The sequence below is a fragment of the Heptranchias perlo genome, unplaced genomic scaffold (genome assembly GCF_035084215.1).
Source record: "Heptranchias perlo isolate sHepPer1 unplaced genomic scaffold, sHepPer1.hap1 HAP1_SCAFFOLD_117, whole genome shotgun sequence".
NCBI classification, from domain to species: domain Eukaryota; kingdom Metazoa; phylum Chordata; class Chondrichthyes; order Hexanchiformes; family Hexanchidae; genus Heptranchias; species Heptranchias perlo.
Window position 1 is genome coordinate 189,660 of NW_027138396.1, and position 15,461 is coordinate 205,120.

At 44.3% G+C, this 15,461-nt stretch overlaps 1 protein-coding gene across 1 annotated transcript in view; it reads right to left on the reverse strand.

Moving 5' to 3' along the window:
* LOC137307993 (mucin-2-like) overlaps positions 1 to 15,461 on the reverse strand; it is a 90,918-nt gene that overhangs the window by 62,425 nt on the left and 13,032 nt on the right. The window contains exons 2-3 of the mRNA XM_067976962.1: positions 13,450 to 13,711; positions 10,471 to 10,585 (exon numbers count right to left, since the gene is read on the reverse strand). Coding sequence (XP_067833063.1) covers positions 10,471 to 10,585; positions 13,450 to 13,711 — 377 coding nt within the window. The remainder of the gene's footprint in view (positions 1 to 10,470; positions 10,586 to 13,449; positions 13,712 to 15,461) is intronic.

The following is a 15,461-nucleotide window of genomic DNA, read 5'->3' on the forward strand; positions in this document are numbered from 1 at the left end:
CTACAGCCGGGATGTTGTCGGGGCCCATAGCCTTTGCTGTATCCAGTGCACTCAGCTGTTTCTTGATATCACATGGAGTGAATCAAACTGGCTGAAGACTGGTTTCTGTGATGGTGGGGATATCGGGAGGAGGCCGAGATGGATCATCCACTCGGCACTTCTGGCTGAAGATGGTTGCAAACGCTTCAGCCTTGTCTTTTGCACTCACGTGCTGGACTCCGCCATCATTGAGGATTTGGATGTTTACAAAGCCTCCTCCTCCCGTTAGTTGTTTAATTGTCCACCACCATTCATGACTGGATGTGGCAGGACTGCAGAGCTTTGATCTGATCCGTTGGTTGTGGAATCGCTTAGCTCTGTCTATAGCATGTTGCTTCCGCTGTTTAGCATGCATGTAGTCCTGAGTTGTAGCTTCACCAGGTTGGCACCTCATTTTTAGGTACGCCTGGTGCTGCTCTTGGCATGCTCTTCTACACTCCTCATTGAACCAGGGTTGATCCCCTGGCTTGTTGGTAATGGTAGAATGAGGAATATGCCGGGCTATGAGGTTACAGATTGTGCTGGAATACAATTCTGCTGCTGCTGATGGCCCACAGTGCCTCATGGATGCCCAGTTTTGAGCTGCTAGATCTGTTCTGAATCTATCCCATTTAGCACGGTGATAGTGCCACACAACACGTTGGATGGTGTCCTCAGTGCGAAGATGGGACTTCGTCTCCACGAGGCCTGTGCAGTGGTCACTCCTACCAATACTGTCATGGACAGATGCATTTGCGACAGATAGATTGGTGAGGAAGAGGTAAAGTAAGTCTTTCCCACGTGTTGGTTCGCTCATCACCTGCCGCAGGCCCAGTCTGGCAGCTCTGTGTATCTGCGCTGGTGGATGGCTCACTCAGATGTGACGGTGCCACCTCAGAGGCCGGCATGTCCTCTAAGGAATCGCCCTCCGCCATCACGGCGGTTGCTGAAGGCCCTGTAAGAGAACAGAAGGCAATATTAAGCATGATGACAGATGTTTAGGTGCTGAAGATGGCAAGGCATGTTGACATCATTTGCTATTGTGAGTGCTGAATGTTAAAGTTCTGTCACCAGCCGTTTGTCAGGTGGCAGTCTCGACGTCCCTGACGGACAGGCACTCGAGGGTGTGGCTTAGTTCAAGAGCCTCCTGCTCCGTGTCCGTGAGGACGACCTGATATTGCGGCCCCCCCCTCCGGTCTTCGCCCTCTCCCGTGCATTCTGGGCTCTCTTCTCCTATCAGGCGAGAAAGTAGAGAGGCGTGAGTGGGGGATGGTGACGTGGCCAACCGTTGAATGCATTGGTTTGAGTGAGGCTGACCGTGAAAGAGATGCATCAGAGGGTGAGTATGAGACAGAGCCATGACATTGTATGAGGATTGGGTTGAGTGGTAGTGGTGGGATGAGTACTGGGGAGGTGAGTAAGTGCAGGTAAGTTGAGGATGAGCTTTGAGTGGGTGTGAGGAGTGATGTGATAGAATAGTGTTGGCAGTGCAGAATGAGTTGTGGGGTGGGGGCGGTGATGTGGAAGATGGAGTGCAGGAGAATCAGTAAGTGTACTCACTTTGACTGACCTAGTTAGGTCACTAAAACGCTTCCTGCACTGGATCCATGTGCGGGAGACGTTGCTGCTGCTGGTGACCTCCTCTGCCACCTCGAGCCAGGCCTTCTTGGTGGCAGAGACAGGCCACTTCCTCCTGTCCGCTGGGTAGAAAATATCCCTCCTCCTTCTCACCCGATCCAGTAGGACCTGGAGTGAGGCATCGGTAAATCTGGGAGCAGCCTTTCCCCTGGTGTGCTCCATTCTGTACTTTTGGTTGTTTGCTGCAGGAGCAGCATTGGAGGATTGTGTTTGTCCTCCTCCAGCTCTTTGTTGCTGCTTCCTGTTATGCGCCACCTTCTCCTGCAAGAAAGTGGGAAGTGTGTTAGTGATGTCCTGCAATATGTTTAGGTTGAGTGGCTATCATGGTTGAATAGCTGCCAGTGTGTGTGAGCTGTGAGTTGTGGGTGTGAGGCTTGCAAAAGTGCAAAGTGTGAGGGTGAGATAAAGCACATGAATTGAAGGGTTGCGAACTGATTGATGGAGATTGTTGGTGGATGGGTGATGAGGGTGCAGTGAATTGAGTAGCGGATGAGGCTAGTGGTGCAATTGGTCGAATGTGCCACTTGAAGATTGAACTCACTCATATCAGATCATTGGACTTTTTCCTGCACTGCATCCATGTTCTTGGAGCTATACTCCTGGCATTGACCTCTGCCACTACTTCCTCCCATTGCTTCCTAAGCACGTGTTTCGAGGGCCTCCTGCCTCCCTGCATATACAGGATGTCCCTCCTTTTCTCCACCTCTTTCACCAAGCCCTCCAGTGCATCATCAGGGAACCTTGGTGCACGCTCTCTCGCAGGTTGAGCGATGTTCACAAAACTTCTTCCAAAGCAATCCACATCCAGGCACCAATTCCATCAGCCACAGTGCACCTCCCCTTTAAGAGGTGTAGGCTGCCTTTAAGTAGCGCTAGCCGCTCGCAATATCGGCCCCCTGCCGATGCTTGCAACCAATCAACAGCGCAGGCAGCAACTGCCGCATGCGGCAATCATTAAAATCAGTAGCCAGCACCAACTTAGCATTAGCTGCCTGCATTGCAATGAGTGGGCGTGGGCTAATCACGTATCACGATGCCAACGCCCATTTTCAGGGGTTATCCATTTTAAGCCCCATCATCTCGAACAACGGCACTGGTTCAGTGCTTCCATTGATAAAATGTATTGCTAACATTTCTCCAGCATCGACCACACACAGGTCTCAGATACCAAGGTCTCGAAATTCCGATCGTAGTCTGAGCGTCAAGTGTGACCGTCGGGCGACCGGGAAATGGGTTGGAACACAGTTCCGCCAGGATTCCATCCTATTTACAGACTCACCAGAAATTCCAGTGGGATGGGATCACCCTTCCCATGTTGAGAATTTCACCCATTTCACCTTCAGTCGGCCTCCATGGAATTCTTGCCAGCCGAGAACTACCAAGCATTCTATCGAGGTTCCAGGAAAAGCCTGAAGATAATCGAGCTCAGAGAGTGTTGATTAACCTCAAAAATTACCCCTCTGGCTCCAATCAGAGGTGAAGAGGAGTTGACTTGATTTCTTATTGGACCCTTCCCGGGCCTCCACTTGTCTGTCGGAGTGGCATGGCTCTGCTCTGACTGGAGATCCGGGGGTGGGTGCTGCTGGAGAGCCCTCACTGGTGTGAAATGACTATCCTGTATTTTCAAATAGACCCTTAATGTTCCCGTAATTTGGATCGGGATCTGAGACTCTCCGAATGGCGAGACGCTCCGTTACTCTTCTGATGGTGAAGCGGCCCCAGCCGAATTTTGGGTCTTTCAGCAATTTTTTCTCAAGTACCACAATGGGGATTGTCAAGCAGGAGGTGCACAGTATATCTACCCTGAGAAATACAAACTCATAAAATAGTCCAGCACTTGAAAAGACCGTCCAGTTTGTGTCTCCACACCAGTCACCTAGCATCAATATCGCAGTAATGCAAAGGATATTCATTAAGGGTTATTCGAATTAGTTTATTCTGAAAACACAAAGATGTAATTTTCTTTATCTAATCATTTCACCAATGATCGCCAAGAATATCGTCAATGATAGATGATTTGTTTCAGTAGAAAGGAGGCTGTGATGCTTACAAAAATCAAACGTGACAATTGGTGAACATGAAATTACATCAATAGAATGAATCATCCTCAAAGACAGAAAAAATATCATTGCTAATTACAGTGATCTGTCCTAGAACTGTGACGATCAGATTGAATCTTCTACCTCAACTCCACTTTCCCGCCCTATCCCCATAACCCTTGATTCCCTTCTTAATATGCTTTCCACCCTTTTCCTAGGAGATGGACAGGCGGAGCACATCCAAAGTGTGTTCTGCCTGTCCAAGCCTCAGAAGTACTGAATCTTGTATGTCGAGTCATTAGCATGGCCCAGTCACATCTGCAGCGCAAGACAGCCTCCTGGTAGGCCTTCCCTTAGACTGGAAGTTAGCTCATGTAGTTCCTATTTTCAAAAAAGGGGATAAATCAGAGCCAGGGAACTACAGGGCTTGCCAATTATTGGGAAGGGATTGTAAGAGAGGCCCTTTATGATCACCGGACAAGGGAAAGGGCCATTAGAAATTCACATCATGGCTTTTGGAAAAATAGGTCACGCCTGACAAATTTGATAGAGTTTTTTGAGGAAGTCACTAGGGTAGTGGATGAGGGAAATGGTAGACATTGTTTACCTGCACTTTCAGAAAGCCTTTGAAAGCCTTTGACTGGGTAACTTCACAAGTTAGAATCTTGTGGTATCAGTGGAAATTTGAAATGCTGGATTAGGAATTGGCTCCAATCCCGCAGCCAAAAAGTTGTAGTTAACGGATGTGGTTCAGCTTGGAGACATGTTATTGGTGGTGTCCCCCAGGAATCGGTCCTAGGCCCACTAATCTTCATGGTCTTTATTAATGACCCGGACAGTGGTGTTGGGAGCATGGTAAATAAGTTTTCAGGTGACACCAAAATCTGTGCAAGGGTTAGGATGGTAGAGGAGTCCAATTAAATGCAAAAAGATTTAGATGTGATGGGGGAGTGGGCCACACATTGACAAATGGCGATTAATTTAGATAAATGTAGCGTCATGCATGTTGGTGGGGCCAACACAGAATACACGTATCATCTGCAGGGAACAATACTGAAAGAGGTTGAGAGGGAGAAAGATCTGGGTGTTATTGTGCACAGATCACTAAAGGTTCATGACCAATGTAGAGAAACTGTACGAAAGCTAACAGGGTATTGGGCTGTATTAATAGAACCATTCAGTATAAATCAAAGGACACCATTTTGACACGATACAGATCGTTGGTCAGGCCGCATCGAGAGCACTGGGCCCAGTTTTGGGTCCCCCCACATGGTGGGTGATATAGCAGCTTTGGAAAAGGTCCAGAGGAGGGCTACAAGAATGATTCCGAGCTCAAAGAATCTCAGCTACTCAGATAGGCTCAAGAACCTTGGTCCATTTACTTTAGAACAGTGTAGACTTAGAGGTGACCTGATAGAGGTCGATATAATAATTAAAGGGCTGGATAGTGTCCCTAATGATCGATTATTCCAGTTTAACAGGTTGGGGAGGGCCAGGGGACATGAGTTTAAACTATGGAAGAGTGGGAATAGACTGGGTATTGGGCAGTTCTTCATTTCCCAGAGAATTGTGAGCCTTTGGAATACATTGCCGGCCGGTGTGGTGGGTGCTGACTCTCTGCCTTCAATTGGGAGCTGGACCGGTCCCTGACTGGGACAGAGATCACATCATATAGAAGGTCAGTGTCTTTACAGATAACACTTGGTCCATGTGATCTCCTGGAATGGTTTTGATCACCTGAGGTGGTCGGACAGAAATTTTACAGAGTATTTTTTCACCTTACTGGCCCTGGGTTTTTTCTCTGGTTTTGTGCCTCTCCCAGGAGATTACATGGCTGTGGGGGTGAGTGGGGAAGGGAAGAAGTATTTAGCCATGACTTAAAGCTAAACAAACAGTTTAAGTAACTGAGCTAACATGACAGGACAGCTGGGGCCCATCACATGCACATCCTGTGCTATGTGGGAACTCCAGAACACTTTGTGTGTCCTGGAAAACCACATGTGCAGGAAGTGCTGCCAACTGCTCGAGCTCAAGCTCAGAGTATCTGAGCTTGAGGGGTGACTGGCATCACTATAGTGCAGCAAGGAAGCTGAGAGTTTCATGGCTAGCACATTTCAGGAGGTGGTCACCCCACAGCTACAGAGAGTTCAGGCAGAGCGGGAGTGGATGACCACCAGACAGGCTAGGAGGAACGGGCAGGCAGTGCAGGAGTCCCCTGGGAATGTGACACTCACAATCCGGTATTCAGTGTTGGATACCAATGAGGGTGATGACACCTCGGGGGAGTGCATCAGGAGCAAATCCACGGCACCATGGGAGACTCGGCTACACGGGGGCAAAAGAAATTCAGTTGTTCTAGGGGATTCGATAGTCAGGGGGTAAACAGGCATTTCTGCAATCGCAGACGTGAGTCCCGCATGGTGTGTTGCCTCCCTGGTACCAGGGTAAAGAACATCACTGAGAGGGTGCAGAACATTTTGAGGGGAGAAGAGGAACAGCCAAAAGCCATGGGAACCCTATGGCATGGGAAGGAAAAGGGTCGAGGTCCTGCAGTCAGAGTTTCAGGAGCTAGGGGAGGAAGTTAAACAGCAGGGCCTGAAAGGTAGTAATCTCTGGATTACTCCCAGTGTCACATGATAGTGAGTATAGGAATAGTGGGATAAGACAGGTAAATGCGTGGCTGGAGCAATGGTGCAGGAGGGAGGGCTTCAGATTCCTGGGGCATTGGGACCGGTTCTGAGGCAGGAGGGACCTGTTCAAGATGGACGGGTTGCACCTCAACAGAGCTGGGACCAATGTCCTCGCAGGGAGGTTCACAAGGACTGTGGGGGAGGTTTAAATTAATTTGGCTGGAGGATGGGTACCAGGATGAAACATTAAAGAGGAGAAACAAGGTGCACAGAGGACTGGGAGGAACAAGTAACACTAGAGTAAAGAAGAGTTCAGAAATAGGAGGGATCAGACAGGGGGCAAATGTGAGGCAGTCTAAGATGAGATTGGAGTGCATGTGTGTAAATGCACGTAGCGTGGTGAATACGGTTGGTGAGCTGCAGGCTCAAGTCGTCAAATGGGACTATGATATAGTGGCAATAACAGAGACCTGGTCAAAGAAGGGCGGATTGGGTACTTAATATTCCTGTTACAAGGTATTCAGAAAAGATAAAAAAGGAAAGAAAGTGGGTGGGGGGGTGTGATGGCAGTGGTGATCAAAGAAACTATTATAGCACTGGAAAGGGATGATGTAGTTGAGGGGTCAAAGACAGAATCTATTTGGGTAGAATTAAGGAATAATAGAGCAGCTATTACCCTACTGGGTGTATACTATAGGCCACCATTAGTGGGAAGGAGATAGAGGAGAAAATTTACAGGCAAATTATAGAAAGATGCAAGAATTGTAGAGTAGTGATAATGTGGGACTTCAATTATCCCAATCTAAACAGGGACAGTAACAGTGTAAAGGGCAAAGAGGGGGAGGAATTCCTGAAATATGTTCAAGAGAACTTTCTTGATCAGTGAGTTTCCAGCCCAACCAGGAAGGAAACTGTGCTGGATCTTGTTCTGGGGAATGAAGTGGGGCAGGTGGAGCATGTTTCAGTGGGGGAGCATTTGGGGAACAGTGATCACAATATCATTAGGTTTAGAATAGTTATGGAAAAGGACAAGGAAAAATCAAATGTGAAAATGCTTAACTGGAGGAGGACAAATTTCAGTGAGTTAAAAAGGGACCTTGCCCGGGTGGATTGGAATCCAAAATTGGTAGGCAAAACAGTAATTGAACAATGGGAGGCCTTCAAGGAGGAGATGGTTCATGGGGAAAGGAAGGGCATCCAAAGCTAGAGCTGTCTGGATGAGTAAAGATTAAGGGCGCTAAATTGGGCCATGTAGCGCACGTTTTTTCGGTGCTACACGGCCTCTCCAATATTCAAGATATCACCTTGGCTGAGCACGCACGTTTCCAGCGTGACGTGCACCAGACGCCATCTTGGTGTACGAGTTAGCACATGCTCCCGTACTGTATGAAGTGATGCATTCTGGAAGGAAGAATGAGGAGAGGCAATATAAACTAAATGGTACAATTTTAAAGGGGGTGCAGGAACAGAGAGACCTGGGGGTGTATGTACACAAATATTTGAAGGTGATAGGACAAGTTGAGAAGGCTGTTAAAAAAGCATATGGGATCCTTGGCTTTATAAATAGAGGCATAAAGTACAAAAGCAAGGAAGTTATGGTATACATTTAGAAATCACTGGTTAAGCCTCAGCTGGAGTTTTGTGTCCAATTCTGGACACCACACTTTAGGAAGGATGTCAAGGCATGCAGGTAAATCTCCTCTGTATCCTGAATGGTCCCAGGGAGGAGGACGTCAGTTATGTGGAGAGGCTGGAGAAGCTGGAATTGTTTTCCTTAGAGAAGAGGAGATTAAGGGGAGATTTGATGGAAGTGTTCAAAATCATGAAGGGTTTTGATAGAGTAAGGATGAAGGGTCAGTAACCAGAAGACATAGATTTAAGGCAATAAGCAAAAGAGCCAGAGGTGTGGTGAGGAGCATTATTTTTAAGCTGCGAGTTATTATGGTTATTATACAAGATAAGGGCTCATGGGATGGGGGGTAATATATTAGCATGAATTGAGGATTGGTTAACAGAAAACAGAGAGTAGGAATAAACGGGTCATTTTCGGGTTGAAAGGCTGTAACTAGTGGGGTACCACAAGGATCCGTGCTTGGGCCTCAGCTATTTACAATCTATATTAATGACTTAGATGAAGGGACTGAGTGTAATGTATCCAAGTTTTCTGATGATACAAAGCTAGGTGGGAAAGTAAGCTATGAGGAGGACGCAAAGAGTCTGCAAAGGAATACAGACAGGTTAAATGAGAGGGCGAGAAGTTGGCAGATGGAGTGTAATGTGGAGAAATGTGAAATTATCCATTTTGGTAGTAAGAATAGAAAAGCAGAATATTTTTTAAAAGGTGAAAGACTAAGAAACGTTGGTAGTCAGAGGAATTTGGATGGCCTTGTACACGAATCATAGAAAGTTAACATGCAGTACAGCAAGCAATTAGGAAGGCAAATGATATGCTAGCCTTTATTGCACGGGGGTTGGAGTATAAGAGTGAGGAGGTCTTGCTGTAATTGTACAGGGCTTTAGTGAGACCTCACCTGGAGTACTGTGTACAGTTTTGATCTCCTTACCTACGGAAGGATATACTTGCCTTAGAGGAGGTACAACAAAGGTTCAGTAGATTGATTCCTGGGATGAGAGGGTTGTCCTATGAGGAGAGATTGAGTAGAATGGGCCTATACTCTCTGGAGTTTAGAAGAATGAGAGGTGATCTCATTGAAACATATAAAATTCTCAAATCCTTGACAGGGTAGATGCTGAGAGGCTGCTTCCCATGGCTGGAGAGTCTAGAATTAGGGGACAAAGTCTCAGGATAAGGGGTCGGCCATTTAGGACTGAGATGAGGAAAAATTTCTTCACTCAGAGGGTTGTGAATCTTTGCAATTCTCTATTCCAGAGGGCTGTGAATGCTTAGTCGTGGAGTATATTCAAGACTGAGATCAATCGATATTTGGGCAATAAGGGTGGGAAAGTGGAGTTGAGGTAGAAGATCAGCCATGATCTTATTGAATGAGGGAGCAGGCTCGTGGGGCTGTATGGCCTACTCCTGCTCCTAATTCTTATATTCTTAAGTTCTTAAATGGTAGTGGAAACAGATTCAATAGTAACTTTCAAAAGGGAACTGGATAAATACTTGAAGTGAAAAGAAATTGCAGGGCTATGGGGAAAAAGCAGGGAAGTGGGAGTAATTGAATAGCTGTTTCAAAGGGCCGGCGCAGGCACGATGGGCCAAATGGCCTACTTCTGTGCTGTAAGATTCTATGATGCTGAGGTACGAGTGTAACAATTGGAGGAAGAGGCTCACTGGCTCTGGGGGTGGGGGGGTGGGGGCACGGGGGAGACTGGGTTTGGTCATGCAGCTTACCTTTCACTATTACTTCGGGGATGTAGCAAGAATACTTTGTGCAACTCATGGTTGACAGTTCAGCTTCTTCAGGGAGTTTGGGAATATCGGCTCTCTATCTGGTTTTAAACTGAACTGCTCAGGGAGCAGAAAACTTGGGGACATCAGATTTTGGTTTAAATTAACTGAGCTAGGCACCCAAGTTAGATATGTACACGAGGCAGAAAGGAATAGAAGATTATGATGATAGGGTTAGATGAAGTAGGGAGGAAGGAGGCTTGTGAGGAGCATAAACACGGGCAGACACCAATTGGGCCAAATTCTATGTAATTCTATGTAATATAATTTTGCCTTAGCTTCAGGCAGAGGGAATTCAGGCTCAATGCAGTGAGGCTGTTATATTACTCTAGTTGAGATCCATGGAACTTAATCGGTCACATAAGGTGACCCTCACAGTGTGCTCTGCAGGCGCCATACCATTGGAATATTATGTCCACTTTGCATTTTTAATACATAAAACTAAGCATTTTAAACACAGCAATAACTGTAATGAGGTATAATGATGAAACATGTTCAGTATTGTAATACCGTAAACAGGAGATTTTCAACTTGCCACCTGGATGTAAAACTGACGTTACAGATGGGCTGCCTTATACAGGAAGCCCTTGCTTTTCATTTCCATTGATTTCAAACTCCACTGATTTCTGTAACGGGTAAGCGATCCACAATGGCAGTTTGACACACATGCAACAAATTGGAAATCTACCCCAATCTGTTTAAATTACTGCTAATGTTGAGACTCTCATACCGTGAGGGCATCATTTCCATTCCACATGAGAGTCAGGCCGATCTTTGCAGTGACACGGGTGTAACTGCTAACTTTCTCGATCATGATCCCAGAATAGGTGTAAGGTAGTGTCACCCTAAGATAAGAAAAGCAAGTGGGTTATACCAGTTTTCAGGATGGTTAGTAATTTAATAGTCTCACTAACTGCATAATGATGCGAGTATTTACAAAAAAGATTGTTTGCTTCCTATTCCCATTTGCAACTCTGTCCAACACACCTAAGCTCCACCCTACTCCAGCACAGATTCTAACTCGTCCAAAACTCCACCACTCACATCCTATCCTCCTCACCCATTACCCTATCCTCACTGACCTCCACTGGATTTCCTGTCTTTCGGAATGATATAAATGGAAGTTCTTTCTTTATTTACATTGACTTGAAAATTATTCTTCTTGTTTACTAATTCTGCACTCTAAAATTCTCTTCAGAAAACCCCTCGTCCATGTTACATATCTCCCCACCTCAAAAACTTCCTTAAAACTTATCTCTTTGACCACGCATTTGGTGACTTCCCTGAGCTCTACTCCTAACTCCTGCTCAGTGTGCAATTGTTTTGGGAAGGCTTGTAATGTTGTGGGTGCTCACAAGTGTCAGTTCTAGTTGTTGTATTGATATGAACTTAAAAATGTGTGATAAATTTCATGCAGCGCTTGTCTGAGATTCACTTTTATTGCATTGTAAAGACTTTGCTCTCAAACAAAGACTTTATTTCTACATTTCATTAAGTTTTTAATCAGCCTCTCTTTGAAGGGGAATGATCTCTTGAACTCTCCTCAGGAGCAGATTATAACTGAAGCTGATTAGGGAATAACTCAGAACTAAATACTCTACTGGCAGGTTACAATGCACCAATACTCACTGTACACATTCTGATGTGATTTTCTGTTTGTTCCTGTTACCAATGTCATACACAACAGGGTAAAAAATGGAAACAAATGATTTTCATTATACTGGCTCCTGATTGTGGTGAGTGGTGTTCCACAGGATTCCATGTTGGGGCTGCTCTTACTCACTTTATACATAACTGATGGACTTAGGAACAACAACAACTTGCATTTAACGTTGTAAAATGCCCCAAGGCACTTCACAGGAGCGGAATCAGACAAAAAAATTGACACCAAGCCAAAGAAGGTGACATTTGGACAGGTGACCAAATGCTTGATCAAAAAGGTAGGTTTTAAGGAGCATCTTAAAGGAGGAGAGAGAGGAGGAAAGGCAGAGAGGTTTAGGGAGGGAATTCCAGAGCTCAGGGCCTAGACAGCTCAAGGCAATAGCTTTGGTTTGCCCGATGTTTAATTGAAGGAAATTTCTGCTCTTCCGGTACTGGATGTCAGACAAGCAGCTTGACAAATCAGAGACAGTGGAGGGTTCGAGAGAGGTGGTGGTGAGGTAGAGCTGGGTACCTTCAGCGTACATGTGGAACCTAATGTTGTATTTTCGGATGATGTCGCTGAGGGGAAGCATGTAGGTGAGAAATGGGAGGGGGCCGAGGATCGGTCCTTGGAGGACTCCAGAGGTAACGGTGCGGGAGCGGGAAGAGAACTGAGGGAACAATATCAAATTTTGCTGATGACACCAAATTGGACAGGTAGACAGGTGGAAGTTGCAGTTCAATCAAAAAATGTGAGGTAATACATTTTGGAAAAAAAAATAGGAAAAGCATGAACACCTTTGATGGTAAGAATTTCAATGGAGTAGAAGATTAAAAGGGTCTTGGTGCACAGATACATAGATCATCAAAGGTAGCAACAACAACTTGCATTTATATAGCATAGAAAACATAGTTTAACAGAGTAAAACATCACAAGGTGCTTCACAGGAGCATTATCAAACAACATTTTACACTGAGCTACATAAGGTCATATTAGTACAGGTCAAAGAGGTGGGTATTAAGGAGCTTTTTAAAGGAGGAGAGAGAGGTAGAGAGGCAGAGAAGTTTGGGGAGGGAATTCCAGAGCTTAAGGCTCAGACAGCTGAAGGCACGGCCGCCAATGGTGGAGTGATGAAAATCGGGGATGCACAAGAGCCCAGAATTGGAGGAGCGCAGAGATCTCGGAGGGTTGTAGATCTGGAAGAGGCTACGGAGATAGGGAGGGGCGAGGCCATGAAGGGATTTGAAAACAAGGATGAGAATTTTAAATTCGAGGCGTTGCCATATGTTTAATTGAAGGAATGTCGGTCAGTGAGCACAGGGGTGATAGGTGATCGGGACTTGGTGCGAGTTAGGATACGGGCAGCAGAGTTTTGAATGAGCTCAAGTAGAAAGGCCTGAAAAAGGCAAATGGAATCCTTTGTTTTATGGCTAGATGCATACATTAAAACATTCAACCACAGTTGAAGTATTGGGCAAAGTTTAGGCATCCATTATTGGAAACAAATAAAAACAATGGAAAATATGCAGCATGGGTTCACTAGGATGGCACCAGCAATGAAGAGGCATAGTTATAAAGAGAGACTTGAGGAGTTGGGGCTTTTTTCACTGGAACTAAAAGGTTAAGGGATGACCTGATAGAGGTCTTCAAGATCATGAATGGTTACGAATGGGTAACTAATGTTGGATTGTTTCCACTGATCAGCGAGATGGTAACCGGAGGGCACACAGTTAAGGTAATCACAAAAGGAAATGAAGAGAAAGTTACAGAAAAAAATTGTTACACAAGAGTGGTTAGAATGTTGTTAATGCAGAAACCAGAAATTCTTTTAAAAGGGGATTAGGTTGGTGCTTGTAAAAGAGGGATATTAAGGGCCAAGGGGAATGAGCAGCAGAATAGGAGAAAAAGACCGGTACGGATTTAATGGTCTAAATGCCCTGTCTTTGTGCTGTAACGTTCTATGATTCTACAACTCAGCCCTTCCCCTGATGCATTGTGCAATGTTCTGTTACATTGTTACATATTGAAAAGCAGCAAAATGAAAGCAATAAATTGCAAAACACTTACACATTATCATCCACTGAAATAGTTGAATTAAGTACTTCAACAACTGATCCATCAATTTTAATGACAATTTGAGTGATCCTTGGAAGACCATCAACAATGGTGCGCCTCATCTGGATGTTGAATTCTTCATAAGTCTTCAAACACTGGGAAGCGAAGACATAATTGCAGGTTCCGGGGAAATAATAAACATCTCCATCAAAGGTTTTAAAGTGGTAATTTCCCCAGGTACTGCAAACACGGTAATTGTGGTCTGGATTGTGACCTATGAATTGAGAATAGTGTACAATTATTTTGAGGGGTGGTGAGTTACATAGGGAGTTTTTTGGAAGATTTAGTCTGCAGAGCAGTTGGTTTTAAAATACATATCTTCACAGTTAAAGTACTGGCTGCCACGAGGTCATACTGCAACAGGTTTTATATCTGCCAAAGTACCAACATTTGTAACGCATTTGTTCATTTGATTCGTCGTTGTTTTAAGAAATTTAAAAAATTACTTCCATCAAATGTGATCAGCAAAGAAATTAAGTTATTGCCTTATTGATCACATTTTCCTGATCATCCTTCTGTTTACTAACCCTGTAGATTGTTTTGTGAGACACAGAGAATGCTGCTCACTTCATCAGGTAAAGCTGGCACAGGCTGGTCTGTAAGAACATGATTCATAGGTTGATTTCTGGAGAAGTGCTGTTAGCATCTCTCACACTCCGGGGCAGAATACAAGATCAACTGATTGGTGATCCCTCTCTTTTCTAGCCTCCAGTTTTTTTCCTCAAAGCAATATTTATTCTCTCTCTCTCTATTGTGATACTATGATCATCAATCCAGTGAACTTTCTTCTCTTGCTCCTTCTAATCACCACATGTGCTGTTCTACACACTTTTTCTCCCACCTGCACCTTCACTGTGTTGAAATTAAGGCTTATCGTACTGGTTGTTATCGTAACTCATTCTTTCCGAAGACCTCAAAGCTGTGCAACTTCTTATCTTCCTCCTGAAATCTATAAGACTTTTACCAAAGTTTGGCATAATCAAACCACTACGACTTGATTCATCCCATCTTCTATTCTTTACTTTTGAAGGTGTCCTGAATATGGATCTTGGCCCATCAACTAGGTTTCTTAATTGGAAAAAGGAATACAGTTTATTTACTTGAAAAAAATGGAGCTGATGGTATTCTTGGAAGTAGCACCACTGTCTTGTCAAACAAAGTAGATTCTGTTGCCCCATCTAAAAACACAACAAAAAATTACATTTGAATGAAGAACTAAACATAAAAAAGTATAAAAATGTGAATTGTCTAATGTTATAAAGCAGTAACTAGACACATACATTATACTGAGTAAGAAGAGTGGTCTATTAATCAAAGGCTAAACATCACTATCTTCTTAAATTATGCTATTTGTTGCCTGTTTACCAATATTGTAAGTGTTTGAATTCAATGCAGTGATAAATTCACACAAAACGCAGAACAGTATTAAAATTTAGTTTCAAGCATAGAAATTAATGTTCTTTGATATTAAGCAAATGTTTCTCAAGTTCCTTTGGCTTTCCTCTGTCCATTATTTTAACACATTTGTTTTAAACTGGCCAATGCCCCATCAGAATAATGGACAGAGCAAAAGCACAATAATGTATTAAGCATTTGTACCCAATTATCTATAACCATAATTTATAGGCTATAATATTTCTGTTGTGACGCACTGTTGGTAATTCCTACTTTCCTACATCTCATTTATGCTGATAATGTTACTGTTTACATTGCTACGCACTGACAATGGTACTTTCTGCCTTGCTTTAACCATTGTGTACTGATGATGGTATTTTCTGCCTTGTTATGTCCATGGTGCACTGATGATAGTGATATCCTTCATACAATATCCATTATGTCATGCACTTTTTGCCTTGTTTGTGCATATTGCATTAAAACAGAATCCATAGAAAGGGAAATATTACAATTCTTGGTGTTCATTATGGGATATGAGATAGAGGAGGAGTTCAGAGAAATATTGAAGA